Genomic DNA, 24,194 nt, shown 5'->3' on the forward strand with positions numbered 1-24,194 from the left:
GAATTAATACCAGTGTACTGGAAGAAGCAAAGATCACCAGTGTTGAAGCAATGATTCTTCAACATCAACTTTGTTGGACTGGTCATGTTCTGTGGGTGCCTGATTATTGTCTTCCAAAGCAACTATTCTGAACTTAAAAATGGAAAGCATAATGCTGGTGGTCAACAAAAGAGGTTTAAAGATTGTCTCAAGGCAAATCTAAAAAAAATCTAGTATAAACACTGGCCTGCGAGCGCTCCAGTTGGAGAACAGCCTTTACCAAAGGTGCTGTGGACTTTTAAGACGCTCGAACTCAGGATGAAAGGGAGAAACATGCTAAGAGGAAGGCACGTTTGGCAAACCCTCACCATGATCAACTCCTGCCCGGAAACCTACGTCCCCACTGTGGAAGGATGTGTGGATCCAGAATTAGCCTCCAGTCACTTACGGACTCACTGTTAAAACCGTGTTCATGGAAGACAACCTTACTTGGCTACGAGGGATCGCCAAAGAAGGGTGCATCTGTGACTGGGACTTATAAAGCTAGGACTTAAAACATAAGAGTTCAGATATCCTACCCCTTCTTCTATCTAAATTTCAATCTGAGTTTGAAATTTAAAAATAAAATTTGAAAAAACACCACCACAATATAAGCTTTATTGTAGGAGAGAGATAGACAGGGGTTGTCCCCTGCACCTTGACATATGGGTGGGTGGGGAATCAGCAGCCGGTCAGAGGTTGTTGGACTGCAACTCATCCCCCTTTGGCCATACTGCCTGGGGAGTTTGAGCCCCACAACATATGGTGGACCACATGCGGTGCCCTAATAGACTGTGGCTGCAGCTGAACCCAGGATGTGGCTGCAAGGAGGCAGCAGCCCGGTGGCCTCAGGGCAGAGGCCTCTCTTCTTTCTTCAGTCAGATGAGCTGTATGGTCAGGGACCAGCCTTTTAGGGGGCAGATGTGGGGTGAGCACTGCTTTTGTTGTTGTCTAGTCATGAGGAGGGATCTGGGCAATGAGTTATGCTGGGATACTACCCAGCACGGCTAGCCTAACAGGCAGAAGGGCCTTTGGTTCTAGATTTGAGCCAGGCACCCCTTACACATAAAAAATAAGCAGCCCTTGGTGCCTGGTGATGACTGGGTGTTGGAGCTGGGTGTGTTCACAAATGCTCAATGTCTGATACCTGTCTGCAGCTCTGGCTGGTGGTTCTGTAGAGTTTGTAATATGGGGTTGAGTTCCAGGAGCCCCCTATCTTTTGTTCCTGACATGTTTTGGGGGAAAGTTAAGTGGCGGCATATGTCCCTCTTCCTCCTGTTGGCACTTGATTTCCCATCTGCTGCTTCTCAGGTGTGTGTGTGCTAAATGCTTGGGTTCAATAAATAATTTGAGCTTATTGTGTTAAAACAGGATGGCATACCCATTTGCCTGAAAATGTGTGCTAGACTCATGTGTATTAGGACAGACCATGGGGAACAAGTGAGACATAATCTTCTTCAGATGTTGCTCCGACCTTGGGCAAAGATGAAAGAGGATCTAGTATAAATCAACATTCTCCAATTTAACCCAGAGGAGATTCTCCCCCGCCCCCCGACATCCCATTTTCCCCACTCAAAACCGAATGGACTCCAATATTTCATCGATTCTGCAGTAAATTATGGCATACCACCATACACTCCAGTATGGTGCCTCCCTCCCTCACAGCCCCATTACACAGCTGCATAAGTGTAATGATTTTTAAAACATTTTTTAAGGGATGACCAGTATAATTATGTAGGATGAGGTTGGCAACACAGGTTTCCTTCCTCAGTTCGTTTTTTTTTTATAAAAAAAAATACTACTGCCACAGGGACTGGTGGTGTTCCTAGCCTGGTTTGCAGCCATTGCCCAGCAAATGCCTCCACAGGACACCGTATCACAATTTACCATTCTTTCCAAGGACACTGAGGGTGGGCGTTGGCTGCTCCTGATGTGCAAGGATTGCATCTTTCCATTCATGGCTAGTATGCAGGTGTTGCTCTCTGGCTGGTGTGTTTCAGCACTGTTTTTATGGATGCTGTGTGAACGCCTCGTGCTAGTTTAATTCAAAGTTTCACAGAACATGGCATCTACTCAACACTTCCTTCTTTTCTTTTGGTACTTTATTGCTCAAGCTTTGGACCTCACAGTCTTAATCTTCAGCAATGTGCAAAAGGGGAGGCATTACAAGAAAAGTGACAACACTTGCCCATGGGAGGATGCTTGTGTTGGCAGAGGAAATAAGACAGGATGAGGCTATAGTAGAAGGGACATAGTGGTTTTGTTTGTTCATAAGTCTCCCATACAATTACCTTATTGTGGGTAAGATGATTACTTTAAAAAAAGGCCAAAGAAACAAAGTGAAGAGTGGGAATTGGGATTAGATTAAAGTGGAACCCAAGAGAGATGTCAGTGAAAAAAAATGGAACTAAGGAGGAAATGATCCTGATAGAATTCCCAAGATCAAGAGCAACCAAGTCAGAATGCATGATTGAATAAATAACGTCCCTAAGATTACTCCAGGTCTGCTCTGCCACTCACATTTCCTATGCAGACAGACATAAAGCAGCACCATAGCCCCAGCCCCTGCCTCTTATTCAATCAGATAGAAAAATAAAGGTCTAGTTCACTGGAAATTCTTCAGTTTTACAAAACTAACAGAACTGCATTTCAGCTTCAAGCTTCTACATCATCTGCTTTTTCTTCAACTCCATTCTGTTTGTCATCTTTCATTTCTGTCTCTTCTCTGCAGACTGCATCAGCTTCCACCTACGGAAGAGATATGGCAGAGGAAAATACGGTAAGAAGGAATCTCACCTCTTAAGTTGCTTGAGTGTTATTAAAGCGGGGTTCCCCAGTTTTTGATACAGTAATCTTCTAAACCAAAGGAATATAATCCAAATTGAAGAGTTATGAAACAATTTAACAGAGGGCTTAAATCAGGAGCTGTCAACCTGAGGCCTGAGAGCACATTTTAATTTTTGAGCGAGTGCTGCAAGTACCATCTCCTATGATCACTTCCCCCCTCCCCTGGATCAGCTCCCCCACCCAAAAGGAGAAAGTGGGTCACACACTTCACTCTTTCAAGGGATCTGGATAGAAGTTGGATCCAGTAGATGTTCAGCACAAAGAGCTGAAGGGTGGAATGAGAAAGAGTGTCCCTCTTCCAAATTCTTCCTGTAGCTTAAGGTACTTTTTCAAGAGAGGAAAAAGTAACCAGCCTCATCTCATGACCGCCCAGGGAGCTGGGGACTTAAGAGGGTTTAAAAGTAAGGAATGGCTTGGGAGCTCCTAAATATGTTCCAAGAGGAATGTATTTTAGGAAAACTGCTGAAACACTGACAATCCATAGAGAAAAATGAAATTGCCCTCTTATAGTATACAAGTTTGGGTGAAGACAAGACTATTTTGTTTACTGGTGAAAACGTAGGTGTGATTCTGCAGAACACTCCTGCTTACCTTTGCTTCCTTGTCTGCAAGTCTTTGAAACATGTTGGCATACATCTTTTTCTCTCTCTCATGCTGCTCACGGATCTTTTGCTGACAAATTATTAGCTGCGCTTTGGCTGCTTTGTTGCTTGGGTAGAGCTGCAGCACCTTCTGGAAATCTGCTCTGGCTAGTTCATAGTCATTGACAGCCAACTCGGCCTCCCCACGGCGGAAAAGGCCTTTCTCGTTGCTGCTGTCTAGCTCCAGAGCCTGGCAGGCAGGTGAGACAAGGTAAAGAAAAAAGATTAGGAAAAATATCCAAACATCATCATGAGAACATACAGCTAGACATCTCTGGTGCTTTTGAAGCATGCACTTAAAGGAAATGTTGTGTTTCAACACAAAATGAAGTATAATGTACTTGTTATAACGTAGGCTCTCAAAATGTGGTGAAGACCTCCAGTAAGAGGCCTAAAACGTCTTAAAGGTTTATGTGTGACAGATACAGCTCAGCAGCCTTAGAGAGGGAGGGATGAGATACAGCAGCAGCCTCACTTATCCAAAGAAGGAGGGAGGGAGAAGCAGCAAAGAGAAAAGAGGAAGCATGTGCTTGCTTGGGGGACTGGGAAGAAAAGTATTGATACAGAAAAAGAACTGCTCTGCTGCATGAGGCTATTTTAGCATTCTGTTCTCAGCAGTGACCAGCCAGATGATCAGCATGAATCAGGGGAAGAGCCCCTGCTGCTTCTATTTGCTCCTTGGTCTTCCAATGTATAGGTTCTGCCATTATAGTTAGTATGGATGGATAGACCTCTCCTCTGTCAATCTGCCTTCTCATTATTTGACTCCATCTACGCTATTCACAACTCACTCACAAGGTGCGGTGGCCAATAGCTTAGATAGATTCAAGGTAAAAAAGATTAGTCAAATTCATGGAGAAGTGGTTTATCCATGGCTAATGGGAGGCAAGGGCCTAAACTGGGTACGGTGCAGTTGCAAGCATCTTCTCCCAAACCATTTTAAAGCAAAAGCAGTTTTAAAAGCAGCTTTTGGATGTTGAGAATTGAACGGCCAAAACAAGAGTTTGGGGGAGAAAGTGGCTGCTTAACTTTCCATCTCTGACTGTTTTTCAGCTCACCACCCTTTCCCACTCGAAATAGGTCGGGTTGGAAAGGTATTCACTGAGCGACTTTCAGCCATTTCCCCACACAAATGCCCAGATTACAAAGGCTGTTCTTAGCTTCCCGCCTCCTCTTCATTTAGTTTTACAGCAGTTGGGGAGTGGGAATATGTTGGGGGAAGGGGTGTTCTGAGTCAGACAGCACACAATCTGCCTGGGCATCCATTCTGTAACTAGTGGGGTTAGGGCAGTTTTAGGGGCTCAATCAAGCTTTGGAAAGCTGTTCACATATGACACTAGCTTGTTTATCCTCTTCTATATCAGCAGGGAGGTATTTGCACATACTGGGGATACAATAAGAGAAGAGAAAGGAGATAAGCTAGTGAGTTCTTCTCAAGTTCCCCTACTTGGCACAGGCCATGAATATACAATTAATAAAAGTTTTATGGAATAGTATTCCCATTTCCAGCTTTTGCAACTCGGTTTTTCATGTCACAGGAGTGCAGCAGCTGCTGTGCTAGCTGGAAAACCAACTGGTCTGAAAACGGCTTCACAAATAAAAGGATTTAATTATTTTAAACCCACATACACACTATATCACCAGTCCAATAAAGGGTACCATTTGGGTACCCTTTGCATATCTTCAATCACAGCACAGCCCGGGAAGCTTGTTATTACTGGCTGACACTCCTGCCTGCATTCCTGGATATCTAAAGTGCTGCTTACTTTGTTGCAGTTCTCCAAGGCCTGGGAATACTCCTTCAGCTTCAGATGGCACATGGCCAGGTTCAGATGGGCAGCAAGTCTCAAGCTCTCGGCCTTTGCTTCCTCTGCACCTGAGAGTCCTGTTTCATGTTCCAGCCATGACACTATCTTCTTGTATTGTGATGCTGCCCGTTTGTATTTTCCCTCCTGGAATGCAATCAGTATGGCATCAGACTCAAATGGATTAGGGGGCCATATTCCCTACCCAGCAGATCCCCAGCAGGCAGGCTGACATAATGTCACCATTATGTTCAGCTGAAGCTAGAAAAGGGCAAAAATTCTAATGTAGCTTTAGTTGCAGGTAGCCGTGCATGGTTAGTTGGGCAGAACGTGAATTCTACCTCAACTAATGGGACGCGGGTGGCGCTGTGGGTAAAAGCCTCAGCGCCTAGGGCTTGCCGATCGAAAGGTCGGCGGTTCGAATCCCCGCGGTGGGGTGCGCTCCCGTTGTTCGGTCCCAGCGCCTGCCAACCTAGCAGTTCGAAAGCACCCCCGGGTGCAAGTAGATAAATAGGGACCGCTTACTAGCGGGAAGGTAAACGGTGTTTCCGTGTGCTGCGCTGGCTCGCCAGAGCAGCGATGTCACGCTGGCCACGTGACCCGGAAGTGTCTCCGGACAGCGCTGGCCCCCGGCCTCTTGAGTGAGATGGGCGCACAACCCTAGAGTCTGTCAAGACTGGCCCGTACGGGCAGGGGTACCTTTACCTTTTTATGATTGTGGAAAGGAAGTGTTAACCAGGTGTCTCAGGAAAGCTAGACTATCACGCTCATCATCTCTGACAACTGGCTCTGCCGACTTGGGCTGACAGAGGTTGGAATCCAATATTTGGAAGGACACATTTTTTCCATCCCTGCTATGAGTAGCTCAGCTCAACATATTGCATATCTATCTCTTGTTGCACCCACCTCTTCCCTAGCACTCATGGCAATTATGATATATTCCTTGACTCCTTAGTTTCTCATTGCATAATGGACAGAGTGGCATTTAACGCTAATCCAATTTACAGTGTAGACGGGATAGTATTGTTTAGTAGTGGCTCCCCTACCAGGATGGCCTCTGACAGTACATGCATGTTTTACATTCTTGCTGGATAGCTGTGAGTTTGCCAGGAGTGCCAATGCTTAGACCAATTCCCACACTGTTTCAGACTGAGCTGAAGCCAGTAGGAATTTACAGGCTATAAGAAGAGAATTCAAGGGAATCTCTCTCATACTGCTTTGTGGAATCTCCCACCTTTATGCCTGACTCTGAATAAGATCACAAGCACCCTCTAGATTCACCTAGGGTGATTCAATATGCTTTCATGGGGTCAGAGAACATGAGGAAACAGAACGCTCATGGCCCATTAAAGGGGCTCCCTGTTCTGATCCTGGTCCTCTCCCACCTTATAAAAATGAAGATGATGGCCACTTGGGCTGCCATCCCATCTGGCTGGATGCCCCCCAGGACAACTAACTGTATCACTCCTAGTACCATGGGAAAATCCTTGCTACCCATGTTGAATGAGGGTCTTGTATCTATCTAGAGTGGCCTCTAGTTAAAAAAGACAGCGGAGGGAGTATATGGCCTATAAGGCCACAAAAGCCTCTTGGATGCTAGAAGGCAAGCATTAGCTGAGTGGGAGAGGACCATTCCTTGTCTCTTAATATTAAAGATTTTAAGCCCTGCCTTCTGCTGTAGGGGCACAGGAGTTAACCTGCCTTCCCTCAATGGAGTACAAATGTTGACAGCTTTATTCCTTTCAAAGTTGTAGTATTTATATTCTATGCTATCATCTCAGCCTATCCAACAGGTGCCAGAAATTTCACTGCTGTAGGCAGGGCTGTCTTAAGCATATGTGGTGCCAGGGTGCAAAGATCTGCCTGGCGCCGCCCCGCCCCCCAGGCGCGCAGGAGAGCGGAGCTGGCTCGGTCACCCCCAAACTCGTGGCGTAGAGCCACCTGCAACAGCAGAGCCCACCACAGTACTCTGACCAATGGGGGAGTTCTTCCCCAGACTCAACTCTCGGGCCCCGGACTCTTGGCCTAGCGCCCCTGAGGGCCCGGCACCCCTAGCACCTATGGGTAAGATGGCCCTGGCCATAGGCAGAGTACAATATAGATTAAGAAGCTTTGAAAACTTTGTTGTACATCACACTCAGGTAGATTTTGGGGCATTAGAATGAGCTAGTGAAACTATGGGCCTCACTTTTATGACTATGGTACCTATAAGCAAGTTTCAGCATTGGAAACAGTTTCCTTCCATTCCAACATACAGTGCTTTTAGTCATCAATAATCCAAATTCCAATCATACACCCATACCACAATTTCAGAGGAATGCAAATCAAAAGATATGGCACACTCAACATTACTTCAGTATCTGCCAGGGGTGTTTGAAATCCCCTATTACACTCACTTTGAAATACTGAGTGCCCTTTTCCTTTGCAATGGACCCTTGTTCCAGCTTTTCACTGGTGTTCATCTCCCACGACTCCTTAGCCTGTCCAGACAAAAAAGAAACCAATCAACGGGGTGCTTTTTTGAAGACAAGGCATCTGTGGAAGAATGGCATGTAACTGTATAGAAGCGTAAAGTGGAGAGACACCAGGCAAGCAGATACACATGTCAGTTTACTGCCTCTACTGCTGGCCATAAACCACACACTGACGATGTGGCACAAGAAAATGGAAGCAGCAAGCGAGGGTAACCTGGTCACCACATTCAGGGCTGGTTAAATGTAAGTCAGAGGAATAATACATCTCTTGAGCTATGTCTGTACGTCTCGTATGCCGATGCTGCACACAGCAGAAATTTAGCATTTAGCGCCTTGCTGTCCCTTCCTTTATTTTTGGGTCTTCTCCCTATACAGTATCCCAAAACATCAGATTGTGCTATGCTGTTTTTATAGCTTCTAGATCAATCCGCAACGGGGTTCCCTGTCGCAGCCAAAGTGCAACAAAGCATCTTTCCAGTGGTCTTCTCTCAATTATGTCCAATGGAAAAAAATAGAAATTGGGGGCATTGGGTTTTTATGAACTATTTTCTTTTAAAATACTGAGTAAAATAGTTTCTAAATACAAGGTTTCAAAATTTTGTTTTACCCGCCCTTTATGTCCTCCGAATGATTTCTAATAATTATGTAAGACAGTTTTCTGTGAAATCCATGGAGATGAAATTGAAAGCTCAAATCAGAAACTACTGATTTGAAATGTGAGGTGATAATATTTCAAGGATATATTATTTATTACTTAACAGTGCAACTGCATCCATGTTTACTCAGAAGTCCTACTGAGTTCAATAGCACTTGCTCCAAGGTATACAACTACAGGACTGCAGCCTAAATTTGACAACTGCTATATCATATAATTTAATTTTATGTGTGATAGATAAGACAGTTGTAGAATTCCTTTCCCAGGGAGATCTACCAATCTCCCTTTCTTCCAGTTTTTAGACAAATGCTGAAATGTGACTCTTGTCTTTTGTACAGAATACCTTCCAGCCACACAATAGCAACCCCCCCAAAACACACCCTTCCATTCTCCAATGCAGGCATGCAAGAGGCATGATCACAGTTTAATGACATACTTCACCCTGGTGAAAGCAGTTAAGAGGATGCATAACAGGGTTCATGTTGGTGTGACCTGGGGAGAGCAGACATGGCTCTGGCTTGAAAAGTTATGCGTCTCCTTTACTCACTGGCCTCCTACTAAGGTACATTCCCTGTGCTGTTGGGCTGGCGACGTAAGTGTGGGAGAAACTTGGTTTATGAAGACCAAGGAAAGGGGTTTGTGAGGGTCCTGGCTTTGGTGTGTGGGAACTGGTTCAGCAGCCTCCTGCCTGCTAGGTTCAACAGACCTCTGCTCCAGTTCCTCAGACATTAACCCTAACGCTTCTGATTCGTTTATCCTGGTCACTGAGCCATGACACCACCATTCCACAGTGAGACTAAGACTGGCATGGAACCAGCCGTATCAGCTGGAAATTCCTCCAGAGCATTCAGGTATCAATCAGAAAGGAAGATGGGATTAAGAGCAACCTTGATTTATTAATTTTTTAAAGAAAACTTTATACATTCATTAAGTATAATTGTTTTTGGCATCCATCTGTCTCGAAAGACAATGTAGTGTGCCTCTGGGGGTGAAATCAAACCAGTGTTCCAAACTAACTGGGTGCCAGTTGCATTTTGCATCCCAAGAGTGCCCCCTTTGCAGCCAAGTGGAAATTTCCTGTCCCAGAGTTTGCAACTGAAATCTCACACTGTGGGAGAGAGTGAGGGAAACATTCCTGACTGACTACAAAAGCTGAAAAGCTGTCACCAGTTATTGAGCTTCTGGCCTTCCCTTTCAATGTTGCTCTCCATGAAGCCTTTTGATGTGCTGTGGCTTTCCATTGTAGAACGATGTGCATAGCTGGCGGTATCAAAAACCCACCCCCCAAACAGGATGAGGCCATTCCCACCCTTCACCAGGGATTCCAAAGGTTGTAGCAGCGGATTTTAAAAACCATCCCCACTCTAACCTGCTCCAGATATATTACAACAAAAAACAATAGTAACTTCACATGGAACAAACAAGTTTAAATCAATAAAAATTATAAAAGTTGGGAAAGTATATTGTAGATTCATTTTATGTAAGTTATTGTAATACATTTCTATTTCTTTCGCCACACACATCCTATCATGGATGGATAAATGTGAACCCTTTTTCTATCTCCTTTTCATTAGAAGAAACACCTCCTTTGCTTACCTTTTCAAAACTTTTAAGTTTGATTTCATACTGTAGCTCTGCATCTGGAGGGATCTGAAATTTTGGTTTCCCAGCACTTCCAAAACCATAGCTGTGAAAGAAATGAGACGCTTCTAAGATCCAGATCTGCTTGTTTTTCCTCCTTCGAAAGGCATCACATCACCCACCTCTAAATAAGCGACCTCATAAGACTGCCTACAGATATACCCAATCCCCAAAGCTGAGTCTATTTGCAGGGGCAACAATAGGGTGTGCCTCATGCGCCCAAGAAAGTGGTGTTTCAGGATTGCTTCAAAGCAGGGCGTATATACCTGGGCTTGAGATACACCACAGACTCTTCCAACTTATCCATTTTCTGAAGTGCTTTGTCCACGCCAGGAGGAAGGTCATAGTTTTCTCCCTCTCCGACTTCAAACCGCAGCTCCCGTTTGTCAAATAGTCTGTCTCCATGCCGACCTTCCACCTCAACTGATACAAAAAATGGCATGTTTAGACGGGATTACTGGGATTATATATATTATCCTCTCTCAGCAGTTTAAAGCACTATATCAATACTAAGCATGATTATCCAGCATGGTATGAGAGGAGACAGGGGTATAGTTACTTAATACAGCCAAACCATGCCTTTTAGGATGGCTTGCAACACAGTCAACAAAAAGTAACGGCACACTAAAATTCCAGATTATTAAAGCAGTTAACAATAGAACATTAAAAGTAGTAAAAGCCGAACAATTATAAAAACTCAGCCCCATAAAATTACCCAAACACGGACAGGAACAAAAATTTCTCCATATACAATTTCTGTAATCCCTAACCATCAGCTATGCTAGCTGGGACTGATGGTAGTTGGGGGGGGGGACCTTTGGAGGGCCACATGTTCCCCATTCTGTCAAAGCCAACAAAGAAAGGTCTTTTCCTGGGAACAGTCTTCCAATGCAGGGTCACCATAGAAAAGGCCTCATCTCTGACGCTTGTTAGCCGAGACCAGGAGAGCAGGACTTCAGATACTAATTTTAACATAATGCCATTTTCTTTTCTTTTTTTGAAGGACGTTCTTTGATAACAGAACAAAAAACTTCTGGTTTAAGGAGTTAATGCACTTAGAAACTTATTCACGCTCCCAAATGCATAAAAAGTGTCTGTTAAGGGACCTGCCTCAACATCCCCATCCATCATCTTTTTACTGCTACTTACTCTCTACCATAGCTCCCTCGTTGGGTTTGGAGTAGCCTTCTCCCTTCTTACGAATTCTTCGGATAATTCCACCATCTTCATCATCTGTGAGGTCTTTACCCTTGAACTCAAACAGCTCTATCTAGAGGAATGAACAAAATAATGCAAATTCAGATTTAGCCCATGGTGAAATTCTGAAGGGTTGACTTTATCACAGAAAAGTAGGAGGAAAAGTAGCATTATCTGAAGAGGCATTATTATTATTATTATTGATTTAAGTAACCCTCCTTTAAAACCAGGGTGGGGGTGGGGAATTGAAACAGATAATTTGAACAGGTATGATACGAAATGAAGTTAAAATAAAAATGAACAAGGGGGAAAAAAAGAATTCTTGAAAAGCCAGTCCACTGACCAGAACTATGAAAGGAGTATTCAGCTAATACAATATTGGAATGGGTAGAAGAAGAAGAGGAAGAGTTTGGATTTGATATCCCGCTTTATCACTACCCTAAGGAGTCTCAAAGCGGCTAACAATCTCCTTTCTGTTCCTTCCCCACTGCAAACACTCTGTGAGGTGAGTGGGGCTGAGAGACTTCAGAGAAGTGTGACTAGCCCAAGGTCACCCAGCAGCTGCATGTGGAGGAGCGGAGACGCGAACCCGGTTCCCCAGATTACGAGTCCACTGCTCTTAACCACTATACCACACTGGTACCTAGGAGAATGCCTCTTCCCACTTGAGTCCCTTTCCATTACCACATGCTAAGGCCATCAGTTCTGCTTCACACGCAGGTGCAGGAAGGCAAAAGACAGAGCCCTCAAACTGAACTCTCTTTTCAGCAGCTTCTCTTGCAGTTTGTATGGCTGACTAAACCATTTTTACTAGAAAGACATTTTGAAGACTGTAAGTTTCTCTGTTTTAATTACATTGAGATCTTTTACTCTATCACTTGGTCAACTTTTCTGTTTTATTTCTGAATTTGGTTTTATACTTACAGCAGTAAACTTGAATGAATAAATCTGTTATTTCATTTCTTACAACAAAGGTCTGGGCCTGTACTCTTCAAATATTGTTCTGTTTTCGCCAACCAAGTCCCATATCTACAGGGACTCATTGATTCTGCTGCCTTTGGCACCAGCTGTTCAGCTTTTAGCCTTGGCAAACATGTACAGCTGCTGGGGACAGCCTTTGTCCTGCTACTGCTACAGATGAAAGAATAGCCTCCCTGGCTTACCTCAAAAATCAGTGTGGCATTGGGAGGTATCTTAGGGGGGCTGCCAGCAGAGCCATAGGCATATTCTGGTTTGCAAGTTATTTGACAAAGTTCTCCAAGTTTCATAGTTCCCACAGTGATGTCCCAAGCTTTGATGACTTCACCTAAAAAGAAGAATTTGGCCACATTACTAAAAAGCAAGCACCTGTAAGAAGCTGCTGTCATCAGTAGTCATTTATTCACATTCTCTCTGCTAGCAAAACGCAAAGACATTGCAGGGATAAGCCCCAAAGCAGGTCACCAACTCCAACTGAACTAAAGAATCAGGACACCTCTTTGACACTTGTCTATCCATATTAGGAATGTTGAAGAAGACAAAGTGAAAAGGAAGTTCACAGATTATGACTAAAAGTACCGGAATACTTTAAAACAGGGTTTCCCAAATTTGGAACTCCAGCTGTTTTTGGAAAGCTGATCCCTGGTCATTGTTTCTCCTAGCTAGGGATGATGGGAGTTGTAGTCCAAAAACAGCAGGAGACCTAAGTTTGGGAAACTCTGCTTTAAGAGAACAATAATTGTGGCAGGTACTTTAAAACAACAGAAATTGTAAGCTCAGTTCTGCTGTCACAGTAATGGAGACTAGAACAGAATAAGGACTTCAGAACCTTCTTCTCTCTGGAAACAGGACTTTCTCCCAAAGATCTCTAGAGGTATGGCTGTTACCTCCTTTCTCCATCAATGGAACCTCGCCCATGGCAGCAGGATAGAATAGGTACTTACCGTATTTTTCGCTCTATAGGAGACACTTTTTCCCCTCCAAAAATGAAGGGGGAAAGTGTGTGCATCCTATGGAGCGAATGCAGGCTTTCGCTGAAGCCTGGAGAGCGAGAGGGGTCGGTGTGCTCCCCGGGCTTCGGGCTGCCGGCAGCTATCCGCAAGCCTGCGGAGCCCAGCAGGAGATTGCAGCCTGAAGCCCGTGGAGTGCGGCGCTGCGCACCCCGGGCTTCAGGCAGCTCTCTGCAAGCCTGCGGACAGCAGCCTGTAGCCCAAAGCTGTTCTAGCTTCGGGATGGCTGCGCAAAGCCCTGCGGAGGCTTCAAAGGCTGTCCCCAAAGCTGCGCTCCAAAGGCTTCAGGGATCTTTGAGGTTGGCGGTGGGGGAAAGCCTGGGGGAAATTTTTTTTCCTGTTCTCCCCCTCCTGTGGTCCGGTGCGTCCTATAGAGTGAAAAATGCGGTAACTCTGTCCCAGAAAGCTGCTTTTCCTGCTCCAAATAACCACCCTCCATTTAAGCTGATTTTACCTCTGCAAAGATCCAGCCATGTATCTGAGGCATTAAACATAAAAAATGGAACTCTGCTGAGGGGAAATAATTGGGTTCACCTTAAGAACCTCATCAGTTCTATGCTCAAAACTGTCCCTGGCCAAAGAAGCTTTTTGTACATATTATACTTCATTACACTTATATTTGTGCAAACTGTAGTTGTGCCTAACAATTTATACTCATCACATTAGCTTGATACATTTCTATTTAACAGAGCAACAAGTGAAAATAGCCTGTGGGGCATTCCCGACAAACAACAATGGTGAAAGCGAACCTGCATATGCTATTGTGGCTTCTATTCAACTGTATTTATGAAACCACATAACAATTAAATTCTGTTCCCATAATGAGAAGGCAATTCTATACAAAAGTGTAGGACAACGAACATATTACACTGCAAGTTAAGAAGAGGATCATCATTTAATATGGAATATGAAATGCATCATTTTTTAAAAATGCTATTGAAGAGATCATGTTATTGTGTACAAGGCATAGAACACACTACCTTTGCCGAAGTCAAACGAGAACTTGTCCTTTCTGTCCCTGCTTGAGTCAAACTTTGTGCCATCTAGAAGCCACCCACTATAGTGAACAGTCACTTTATCACCAATCATGGGTGATTCTGTCCCTGTCCCTTCTTTCTTGATAATCTGTAGTGGGGGAAACAAAACAATATTTATATGAACTACTAAGAAGCCATGCTACCCTGAGAAGTAAACCAAGTTTGTTAAGAAAGATTTTACAGATTGCTGTGGCAATGCCATCTGATACTAGTTTTACCACTTACAGCATTTTATTCATTCAACAAGTGTTAAAGAGTTGTACTTCACTGTTCTTGAATGTAATCAACACTGCAAAATTCCATTTCCTGCTGTTAAAGATTTAAGACATCTTGACTGCAGCTAACGGCACCTCTAAGTTACTAGGCTTCAGTTCACAAACCCTCACTATAAAATGAGATTTTGTGATCAGATCTTCTGCATGAGAAAATTGTGATGATAAATACATAAAACCATATTAAAGAAAGTAGCAATGCTCCCTTCTCTACTTAGATCATTCCACTGTCAGAGCTTCAGCTCAGCTTTATAGTGATGTTTAGTCCACCTCTGAACTATTCAGGAATTACAAATGTTTTTGGAACAGCACAGCTGTTAAATGGACATCTGTCCAAGTAGAGCCCTCTAGCATGACTCTTCAGCTATGACTGCTTTATACAGAGTCAGTGTAGTCAAACTAAGAACTGGATCTCATGTAAATGGGAGAAAAGTACAATGTTTGTGCCTTCTTCATTTTTTTCTAGGGGTGGTGGTATCATAATTTAATTTCCGCAAAACTCTACAAAGTAGGCTAAACTAAGATTGACTACCACAAGTGAGCTTCATGGCTGTGTAGGGGGCCATGGCTGTTCTGGGACATGAGTTGAAGATTTCCACAAACAAACTGTACAGCAACTGATCCCCTCCCCTTGCAAACTTAAGCAACCAATGATTACTATTACACAGGTTCATCAGCTCCAAAAAAAAGTTATTCTTCACTGACTTATCTCCAGACTGACAGGTGCGTACATAGAGAAGGAATGCATGTACAAAAGGAGCACTCTGTCACCACCAGCTTCAGCACTAAAGATGTGCCAGCAGCCAGAACTGCTGGATTTTTACAGTGTGCTCCTTAAATTTAGTATTTATCAATTAGAATGAGCACACTTAAGTTCTTTTTTAAAAATCAATTTCTATTGAAAGTTTTCCACATAAGATACAATAAAAATCACACTACCGTATTTTTCGCTCTATAGCACGCACCCGACCATAACACGCACGTAGTTTTTAGAGGAGGAAAACAAGAAAAAAATATTCTAAACGAAACAGTGGATGTATGATTTTTGTGGTTCATGCTGTGGCCACAGACATGTGATCTGACAGTGAGTTTGGAGTAGCCCAATGCAAAAATCCTGAGGATCCATGTGGATCCGTGCTTCGTAACCATGCTTTAAGTGGGGAGGGAAGGAAAAGCACTCAAGGGACAAGGAGCATGCGTGGGGTGGGTGGAGAAGGATGCTGCTAATAATGCAGAAGAGGGGTTTAAGGGGAGAAGAAGCACGCGTGGGGTGGGTGGAGAAGGATGCTGCTAATAATGAAGAAGAGGGGTATAAGGGGAGAAGGCTCCTCTCCTCTCCCGCTTTGCTCCTTTAAAGCAAGCAGGCTCTGCTTTTCTCCCTCCTCCCCGCTCATCCCTGGCTTAGCGAGCTGAAAAACTTTGCTGCTATTTAGCGAGCTGAGTGGGGAGGAGAGAGGGACAGAGAGCTTGCTTGCTTTAAAGGAACCAACCGGACAGGAGCTGCTTACACTCGTGTAAGCGGCTCCTCTCCTCTCCCGCTTTGCTCCTTTAAAGAAGCAGGCTATCTGTCCCTCTCTCCTCCCCACTCAGCGGCTCTTCTCCCGCTTTGCTGTTTCAAAGCGAGCCACAGAGGAGGGAAGGAAGGGGAACCATGGATCCTCTGCTCACGACTGCAGCAGATCCGCCCCCCCCACCACCTGTAGGCATTCCCTCCATAACACGCACAGACAATTCCCCTTACTTTCTAGGAGGAAAAAGGTGAGTGTTATGGTGCAAAAATACGGTAATTTAAACAAGAAAAAGATGGGGGGGAAGATGAGCAAAGGAAGAGGAAAATGAACTTACAAAGTCCTCTATCAAAATTCAGTCTTAACCCTTATTCCACACACAGAAAAGTGAGCCCTCCCAGCTCTCACCTGGGAGCCTCACCCTATTCCCCCAGCCTCTCACTCTGGGAGATCCTATTTTCCTTGCCCCTCACAGAGGGCCCTTCATCCTGAGAAAGGGAACTTCAAATTACCGAAAAAAACATAAGTATAACAAGGAGGAGGAAAAAGAAAAAGGAACCGTAAGAAAGATATAAAACAGTCTGAAAAGAAAGAAATAGGGAGAGCTTCCAATTCCCTGTCTTCCAATTATACCAAGCATACTAAGTTCTGTTTCCACAATCCATGTTAATAAAAGCAGAACTCTTACCCTCTTCTGTTTTTGTGCCCACATTCATTAACACAGGTAAGAGTTTGGGAAACAGCAGGTGCCATTCACTCTGGTATCTACAAATGTAGTGCTTTCTGGGAATTTTTAAGGTATTCAGACTCACTCAACCAACTGCTCTTTAAACATCTGTTTCACGGCGAAGAAAATATAGTAAGGAATAAATAACCCACAGAGAATGCACTTGCTTGCTTGAAGGGTTTGTTTGTTTATTTAAAAAATATTTGTATGCCACTGTATCATGATTGACATATATATCAATCAAAGGGCTTTATAAATCAATACAAGAACCTTGAACCTGACTCAGTTGCAGATAGGCAGCCAGGACAGCTCTTTTAACAATGGTGTCACATGTTGCCAACCAGCAGCTCCCAGCGGCCGTCTGACCACCACGTTCTGCACCAGCTGGAGCTTCCAAACCAGACTCCAGGGCAGCCCCACATAACAGCACATTTATATCCAGCCAGGGGGATGCAGGTGGTTCTGTGGTCCAAACCACTGAGTCTCTTGGGCTTGCCGATCAGAAGGTCGGTGGTTCGAATCCCCGCGACAAGGGGGAGCACCCGTTGCTTGGTCCCAGCTCCTGCCAACCTAGCAGTTTGAAAGCATGTCAAAGTGCAAGTACAGTGGTACCTCGGGTTACAGACGCTTCAGGTTAGACTCTGCTAACCCAGAAATAGTACCTCGGGTTAAGAACTTTGCTTCAGGATAAGAACAGAAATCACGCGGTGGTGGCGCAGCAGCAGCTGCGGGAGGCCCCATTAGCTAGAGTGGTACATCAGGTTAAGAACAGTTTCAAGTTAAGAATGGACCTCCAGAATGAATTAAATTCTTAACCCGAGGTACCACTGTAGATAAATAGGCGGGAAGCTAAAACAGTGTTTCTGTGTGTTGCTCTGGTTTTGCCAGAAGCGGCTTAGTCATGCTGGCCACATGACCTGGAAAAACTGTGGACCAACGTCGGCTCCCTCGGCCAGTAAAGTGAGATGAGCGCTGCAACCCCAGAGTTGTTTGTGACTGGACTTAACTGTCAGGGGTCCCTTTACCTTTTATAGCCAACCAAAGCATGGACAACAATGGCCAGGCTATTCACGCCCAGGAATGGCACTAGCTGTCAAACCAGATGAGGCCGGTAAAAGGCCTTCCTAGCCCCAGAGGACACCTGGGCCTCTGTTGACAAAGATGTATCCAGGAGCATCCTTCAGAGGGAGTGCAACCCCATCCAGAACTTGCCAATCTCCCAAAATGGGAACCACCCATCAAAAAGGGACACTGGTGTCTGGGAGAGAGGCATAGGGGTTTGGAAATTGTTCCGCTAGCTCCAACTGACAGAAGATGATCACGTGGTGATTGCTAATAGCAAAATAGCCTGGCTCTTAAATCAATCTGGAGATAAGACTGATCTGGAAGTTAACCTCAAGACGCTTGGATCAAAGCCATTTTTCTGCTGTCTATGCCCCGCAGTCTGCATAAAAGTTATAATGAGCTGTCAAGTCGAGGAGAATGCCCTCATGCCCAAACACCACATAATCACCTTATAAGAAAGAAAAGAACTGCACCCTCTCTTTTTAAAACCCTTCAAAATATGTTAGGGACAGGAAACTGTAATGGGAGACCAGCCCCCTCCATCTGCTACGGAAAATCTATAATTTGAAAATCTGTGAGTACCACCGTCTGTTGTGGAAAAAAACAATAAAGATCACAATGGACAGTAGGAAAGGAATTCCTATATCCTTATATAGGAGGGATATATGGAATATATCAGAATATATTCCTATATTCTGATATCCTTTTTTTGTTGTTCCCTGCCACTAAACAACTCGAGAAACTGAAAGTGGAAAAAAGACCTTGGTTCTCAAATGCCTTGGCATTCAAACACCTTGGTTCCCAAACACCGAAAACCCAGAAGTGTTCCGGTTTTCGAATGTTTTTCAGAAGCCAAATGTCCAATGCGGCTGTTGGCTATTGTTTCCTGGGCACCTGCACCAAACAGAAGCTGTGTCTTGTTTTTTGAACATTTCGGAAGTCAAACGGACTTCCGGAACAGATTAAGTTTGGTGCTTTTGTTTTTGCTATTTATTTATTTTTTGGCGTTTTTGTTTTTGAGGCTTTTTTGGTTAATTTGATTTTGTGACCGTGTGGAAACCAGTTCAGCTACTGATTGATTGTGTGACTGCTGAAATAGATAATAGCCCCCCCCCCCGCATCCAAACAATGACTATCATCAGTGCAGGTAAGAAAAAAAATTAAATTAAATTTTTATCATCTACAATACTGCATTATTTATTTTATAGTACATTGTTTATTGCTTTCATTTTATGAATCAATGGTCTCGTTAGATAGTAAAATTCATGTTAAATTGCTCTTTTAGGGGTTGCCTTTAAAAGTCTGGAAGAGATTAATCCGTTTTGCATTACTTTCTATGGGAAAGTGTGCCTTGGTTTTGGAACACTTTGGTTTTGGAACGGGCTTCTGGAACGGATTAAGTTTGATAACCAAGGTACCACTGTACCTCCATATAAGGAGTCTCATTTCAGTCAGGAGGAGAGAGATATTCTAGAAGGAGAAGTTAAGGGGGTGTGGTGACCCGCTGGGTTTGTTATACTGCCAGAAGTACCTCACGAGTGTGATTGGTAGAAGGTTGGGAAACTGACAAAAACTGACCTTGTTTAAGAACAAATGCATTTAACACCTATGCCATTACGTTTTAAGAAATTGAAGTAACCTAACTAGAAATAAGTTGAACATTTACTTTCTAGTCTAGAAATCTGTAACACCTAACTGAAGAGTAGTAACTGAAAATAAGCAACTGAAGTTTAAAAGCTGTGCATTTACTACTTTGTTTAGAACCCTGTAGCATCCATGATATTTAGCATAATTATTAAGTTAATCATTTCCTGACACATCATTTGTTCTGCCAACTTTGTTCTGTAAAACAAATATTTCTTATTTGTTCAACTTCTGCCTGAGTCTCAAAATTTTACCTTAGATAACCCGTGGAGGTTTTTGAGCATGGTGCTACACAGAGAAGTGGGATCTGCTACATTTTGATGGTTATGGGGTCTACGGAGGGGCGTTTGCTGCAATTGGTGGAACCAACAGTGGCAGTGGAACAGACACTACAGTGGTACCTCAGGTTACATACGCTTCAGGTTACATATGCTTCAGGTTACAGACTCTGCTAACCCAGAAGTAGTGCTTCAGGTTAAGAACTTTGCTGCAGGATGAGAACAGAAATCGTGCTCTGGCGGCACCAGGAGGCCCCATTAGCTAAAGTGGTGCTTCAGGTTAAGAACAGTTTCAGGTTAAGAACGGACCTCTGGAACGAATTAAATACTTAACCCGAGGTACCACTGTATTGGAAAGTGTAGAACTCTTATTCCTTGGGAGGTTTTTAAACAGAGGGTTGGATGGCCCGCTGTCATGGATGCTTTAGTTGAGATTCTTGCATTGCAGGGCAGGGGGCTGGACTAGATGACCCTTAGGATCCCTTCCAACTCCTATGATTCCGTATAGCAGCCCATTCCTTTACCATTTGATCTGTTCTGTTGTCACAAAACAAAATCCTAGGCCTTTTTTGACTTTTTTCTCCCTAACCCCCTTTTGGGGAGTATAATCTTTAGAAATCCAGAATTTAATTTTGCAAAATAAGATTGCTTCCATGCTATTTAATTTGAAATAACATCCTTTAATCATTATGTTTTTACAGGAAATTCTGATGACATCAGCAGTGTGTTATAGCCTGGTGATTCCCATGTTACTTTTCCATCCTTTTTAAAACATTTCTGGCAATTTTTGTCTTAAAACACAATTGTGGCACCAGCCTGCATAATGAAGACTGGTGCTAGAGGCTTTTCAGAGCTATTGTTCCTTAATTAGTAGCTTCTCTCTTGCCCCTTCTTACCTGTTCATGTCTCTGTGACTCCTCAATTGACTTGAGTTGGTCGGTTTTCAGAAAAAAGGTGACTTTTAATCAAGGGATAGAGTGACCAAACAGTTATCAACGCTCAGGCAACTTCTGAGTTAAGACTACAGTGGTACCTCTGGTTACGAACTTAATTAGTTCCAGAGGTCCATTCTTAACCTGAAACCATTCTTAACCTGAGGTACCACTTGAGCTAATGGGGCCTCCCGCTGCCGCGTGATTTCTGAAATCATCCTGGGACAAAGTTCTTAACCCGAGGTACTACTGCCGGGTTAGTGGAGTCTGTAACCTGAAGTGTTTGTAGCCCGAGGTATTTGTAACCCGAGGTACCACTGTACTGAAATGCACTGTATGATGGAGCTATCCTTGAAGACAGATCAGAAACTGCAGCTAGTGCAGAAAGTGGCTGCGCAACTCTTCACTGGCTCCTAGTCTGGTGCTGCCCTTTAACACACTAATCTAAAACAACTGCAATAAAAAAGGCACAGTCCATATTCCCTAGAAACTGTTGGATGCCTTTCAAGCTCTGGGTTTATTTTGATGTCTGCAGTTTTAAGGAATATAATTTCAGTTTAAGGCACGTGCGTCTTAGTTTATGTCATTCCACAAAAGACTGCAGTGGTTAACTTTTAGTTTCATTTTCAAATTGTGATTCACAAAGGTTCATACTTGTCAGGTGTCATAATATCACTACAATAGGCACACTGATGAAGAAATCAGACTTGGATCTGAACTAGATCAAATCCCAACCTCTGTAAATTTTGGGTGAGTCAACTTCAATTTCTATCTAAAGAACAGTAATATAAACAGCTTCTTACAATAAAGATAATGATATTTCTATACTGCCCTGCTGCTGAAGATCACAGAGCGGCTTACAACATACTTTGCATGTTTAATTTGCAAGCAATAATTGGAAATAGAAATACATCAATTGTCCATCCGCGTTTTGTTTTTTGATTTCTACTAATTTTAAGGAACCTATAAAATATAAGTTTAAATAAAAGCTAAAGCAAAACACAATATTCCTTTGCTACCACCCAGAGTGGTTCAGCAACCTGAGGCATATGCAACTCTCCTGCCTGCTCACAAGGGTCTGTATTCTGCACAGCAAAGAAAAGGTTTCTCTGTGGTCTGCACTATTTTATTCTAACACAGAAGCCGATATGTAACCACTGAGAAGAATCAAGCCTCTTCTGCATGATGTGATCTGGTAACTGCCTACCCCTCCGGAAAGTAGTGTTGTAGGAAACTTGTAGTTGGTCATGGCAAGGCCTACCTGTGTGCAACACACAATTAAGTGGATGTTAAAGAAACATAAGGCACCACCAAGAGAAGCAATTATACCAACCCTCTTCAATATGAACTTCATTCCTTTGCAAGTCATGTCTTAATTTAGGTGTCACTACCCCCTCATCAGGGACGCAGGTGGCGCTGTGGGTAAAACCTCAGCGCCTAGGACTTGCCGATCGCATGGTCGGCGGTTCGAATCCCTGCAGCAGGGTGCGCTCCCGTCGTTCGGTCCCAGCGCCTGCCAACCTAGCAGTTCGAAAGCACCTCCGGGTGCAAGTAGATAAATAGGGACCGCTTACCAGCGGGAAGGTAAACGGTGTTCCGTGTGCTGCGCTGGCTCGCCAGATGCAGCTTCGTCACACTGGCCACGTGACCTGGAAGTGTCTCCAGACAGCGCTGGCTCCCGGCCTATAGAGTGAGATGAGCGCACAACCCTAGAGTCTGGCAAGACTGACCCGTACGGGCAGGGGTACCTTTACCTTTACCCCCTCATCCATCCATACACACTCAGTGGTCTGAAGTGATCCTGGCATTCCAGGAAAAAATAAACACCAAGCTCCTGTGACCTGTGAGGCTGCTCCCTAGGTGCATTATCTTGCCAAGGCTGCTTACTGAGTTGGTTTTTATCCGTTACACCTCCTTTTCCTGCATTGTATTTTACTGCATAATGTTTTTGTTTCGGGGTAATACTGTGATTTCAATTTGTTGTAAGCTGCCCCAAGTGATTGATTAGATATCTATCTATCTATCTATCTATCTATCTATCTATATCTATATCTATCACTTGAAGAATATACATGTAGGGTGAATAAAATCAACAGTATCTAGTAGGGTGGCCATTTAGTGACAGGTAAGAACAGCTATCTTGGCAATACAGAAATTTAGGGAGGGAAGTGACTGTGTAGGACGGGGGAGACGCACATCGTACCCTCATTCTCATGTTGTTAAAAGCGCAGACCAGGAAAAGTTGCTGGGATACAAATCGGGGGCGAGAAAGGCATTCTGCACATGCTCAGAGGCACTCTGCTGCTACTCCGCAAGTTCTTGAGCCTAAACACTGAAATGGATTTGAAGCCCGAGTCTGACCCTTCCCTCCCGGGAGCAAACTGAACAGCGTCTCCCTCCTCCGCATGCCTCGGGCACCTTCCAGACCACCTTCTACTACACTCGGGGCGCACCTTCCCGGGAATTCCCTGGGCCTCGCCTCCCGGGATCCTTCCGGGCGAGCGGGGGCGGCGCGCGTGCTTCCAAGGCCTCTCCCGCTCTCACGTGCGGGGCGGCGGGAGGCGTCCCCACGGCTGCCCTACTCCGCGGGGCTGTTGTCAGGCTTTCCCCGCCGCAGGCCTCGGGGCCGCGAGCTCGGAGCGCTTACCTTGAGGACTCCGCCGTCGCGGCCGGGGGTGACGTCCACGGCCGCCGCTTCTCCCTCCTGAGGCGGCGCGGCGCTCATCGCCTCGGCCTTGCCCTCCTCGGCGGTCATGGCGGCCTCCGCGGCTCCTCCCCGGCGGGCTGGCAAGCACGGGCCGCTTCTCTCCCTCGGCGATCCGGCCGGAGCAGCAGCGGGGCTCGCCAGGCGGCGCTTGGCGGCAACAGCGGCAGCGGCGGGGCTCCTCCTCCGTCGAGGCGCTGGGCCTGCTTCCTCTCGCCTCTCCGCTCGGCAGCCGGGCCCGCGCGCACCTCTCGAGCGCCCCCTCGGACGGGCGGGCCGAGCGGAGGAGGCGGAGAAGTTTCCAGAAAGGGAGGCGGCGCCTGAGGGAGCGCAGGCCGCGGCGGGAGGCGGGGAAGCGTCCGCGTCGCCCCCGCGACGGGCTGCCTGCCTCGCGCCCTCGTCCGCGCCCCTCCGCGGCGCGTCTGAGGGGTCCGCCGCAACCTGCTCCTTTATTTATCTCATGAAATTTATGCGCCGCTTGAGTGTTCTATCGGAAACATTTAGCGTTGCCTCTTAGGACCCCAAGGGACGCGGGTGGTGCTGTGGGTAAAAGCCTCAGCGCCTAGGGCTTGCCGATCGAAAGGGCGGCGGTTCGAATCCCCGCGGCGGGGTGCGCTCCCGCTGCTCGGTCCCAGCTCCTGCCAACCTAGCAGTTCAAAAGCACCTTCGGGTGCAAGTAGATAGATAGGGACCGCTTTCTAGCAGGAAGGTAAACGGCGTTTCGTGCGCTGCGCTGGCTCGCCAGATGCAGCTTTGTCACG

At 45.1% G+C, this 24,194-nt stretch overlaps 1 protein-coding gene across 1 annotated transcript; it reads right to left on the reverse strand.

The window, feature by feature from the left end:
- Positions 1-2,098: 2,098 nt before the first annotated feature.
- Positions 2,099-23,678, reverse strand: FKBP4 (FKBP prolyl isomerase 4). The gene is made up of 10 exons (XM_053402601.1): positions 23,377-23,678; positions 14,247-14,391; positions 12,442-12,584; positions 11,231-11,351; positions 10,348-10,504; positions 10,037-10,127; positions 7,708-7,791; positions 5,273-5,458; positions 3,457-3,696; positions 2,099-2,766 (listed from the first exon to the last, which is right to left on the reverse strand). Exons 1-10 carry the CDS (start codon positions 23,482-23,484, stop codon positions 2,674-2,676), a joined length of 1,368 nt encoding a protein of 455 aa, XP_053258576.1. The 5' UTR covers positions 23,485-23,678; the 3' UTR covers positions 2,099-2,673.
- Positions 23,679-24,194: the final 516 nt, after the last annotated feature.

The sequence above is a fragment of the Podarcis raffonei genome, chromosome 9 (genome assembly GCF_027172205.1).
Source record: "Podarcis raffonei isolate rPodRaf1 chromosome 9, rPodRaf1.pri, whole genome shotgun sequence".
In the NCBI taxonomy this organism is placed as follows: Eukaryota; Metazoa; Chordata; class Lepidosauria; order Squamata; family Lacertidae; genus Podarcis; species Podarcis raffonei.

What these genes read in the sequence shown, in the direction of transcription:
- FKBP4 (XM_053402601.1), bottom strand. Translation starts at nt 23,484, where the DNA reads ATGACCGCCGAGGAGGGCAAGGCCGAGGCGATGAGCGCCGCGCCGCCT. An exon ending in CGAGGGAGCTATGGTAGAGA is followed by an intron (nt 10,505 to 11,230) that starts GTAAGTAGCAGT and finishes TTTTTGTATCAG; the next exon opens with TTGAGGTGGAAGGTCGGCAT. An exon ending in AGGGCACTCAGTATTTCAAA is followed by an intron (nt 5,459 to 7,707) that starts GTGAGTGTAATA and finishes ATTGCATTCCAG; the next exon opens with GAGGGAAAATACAAACGGGC.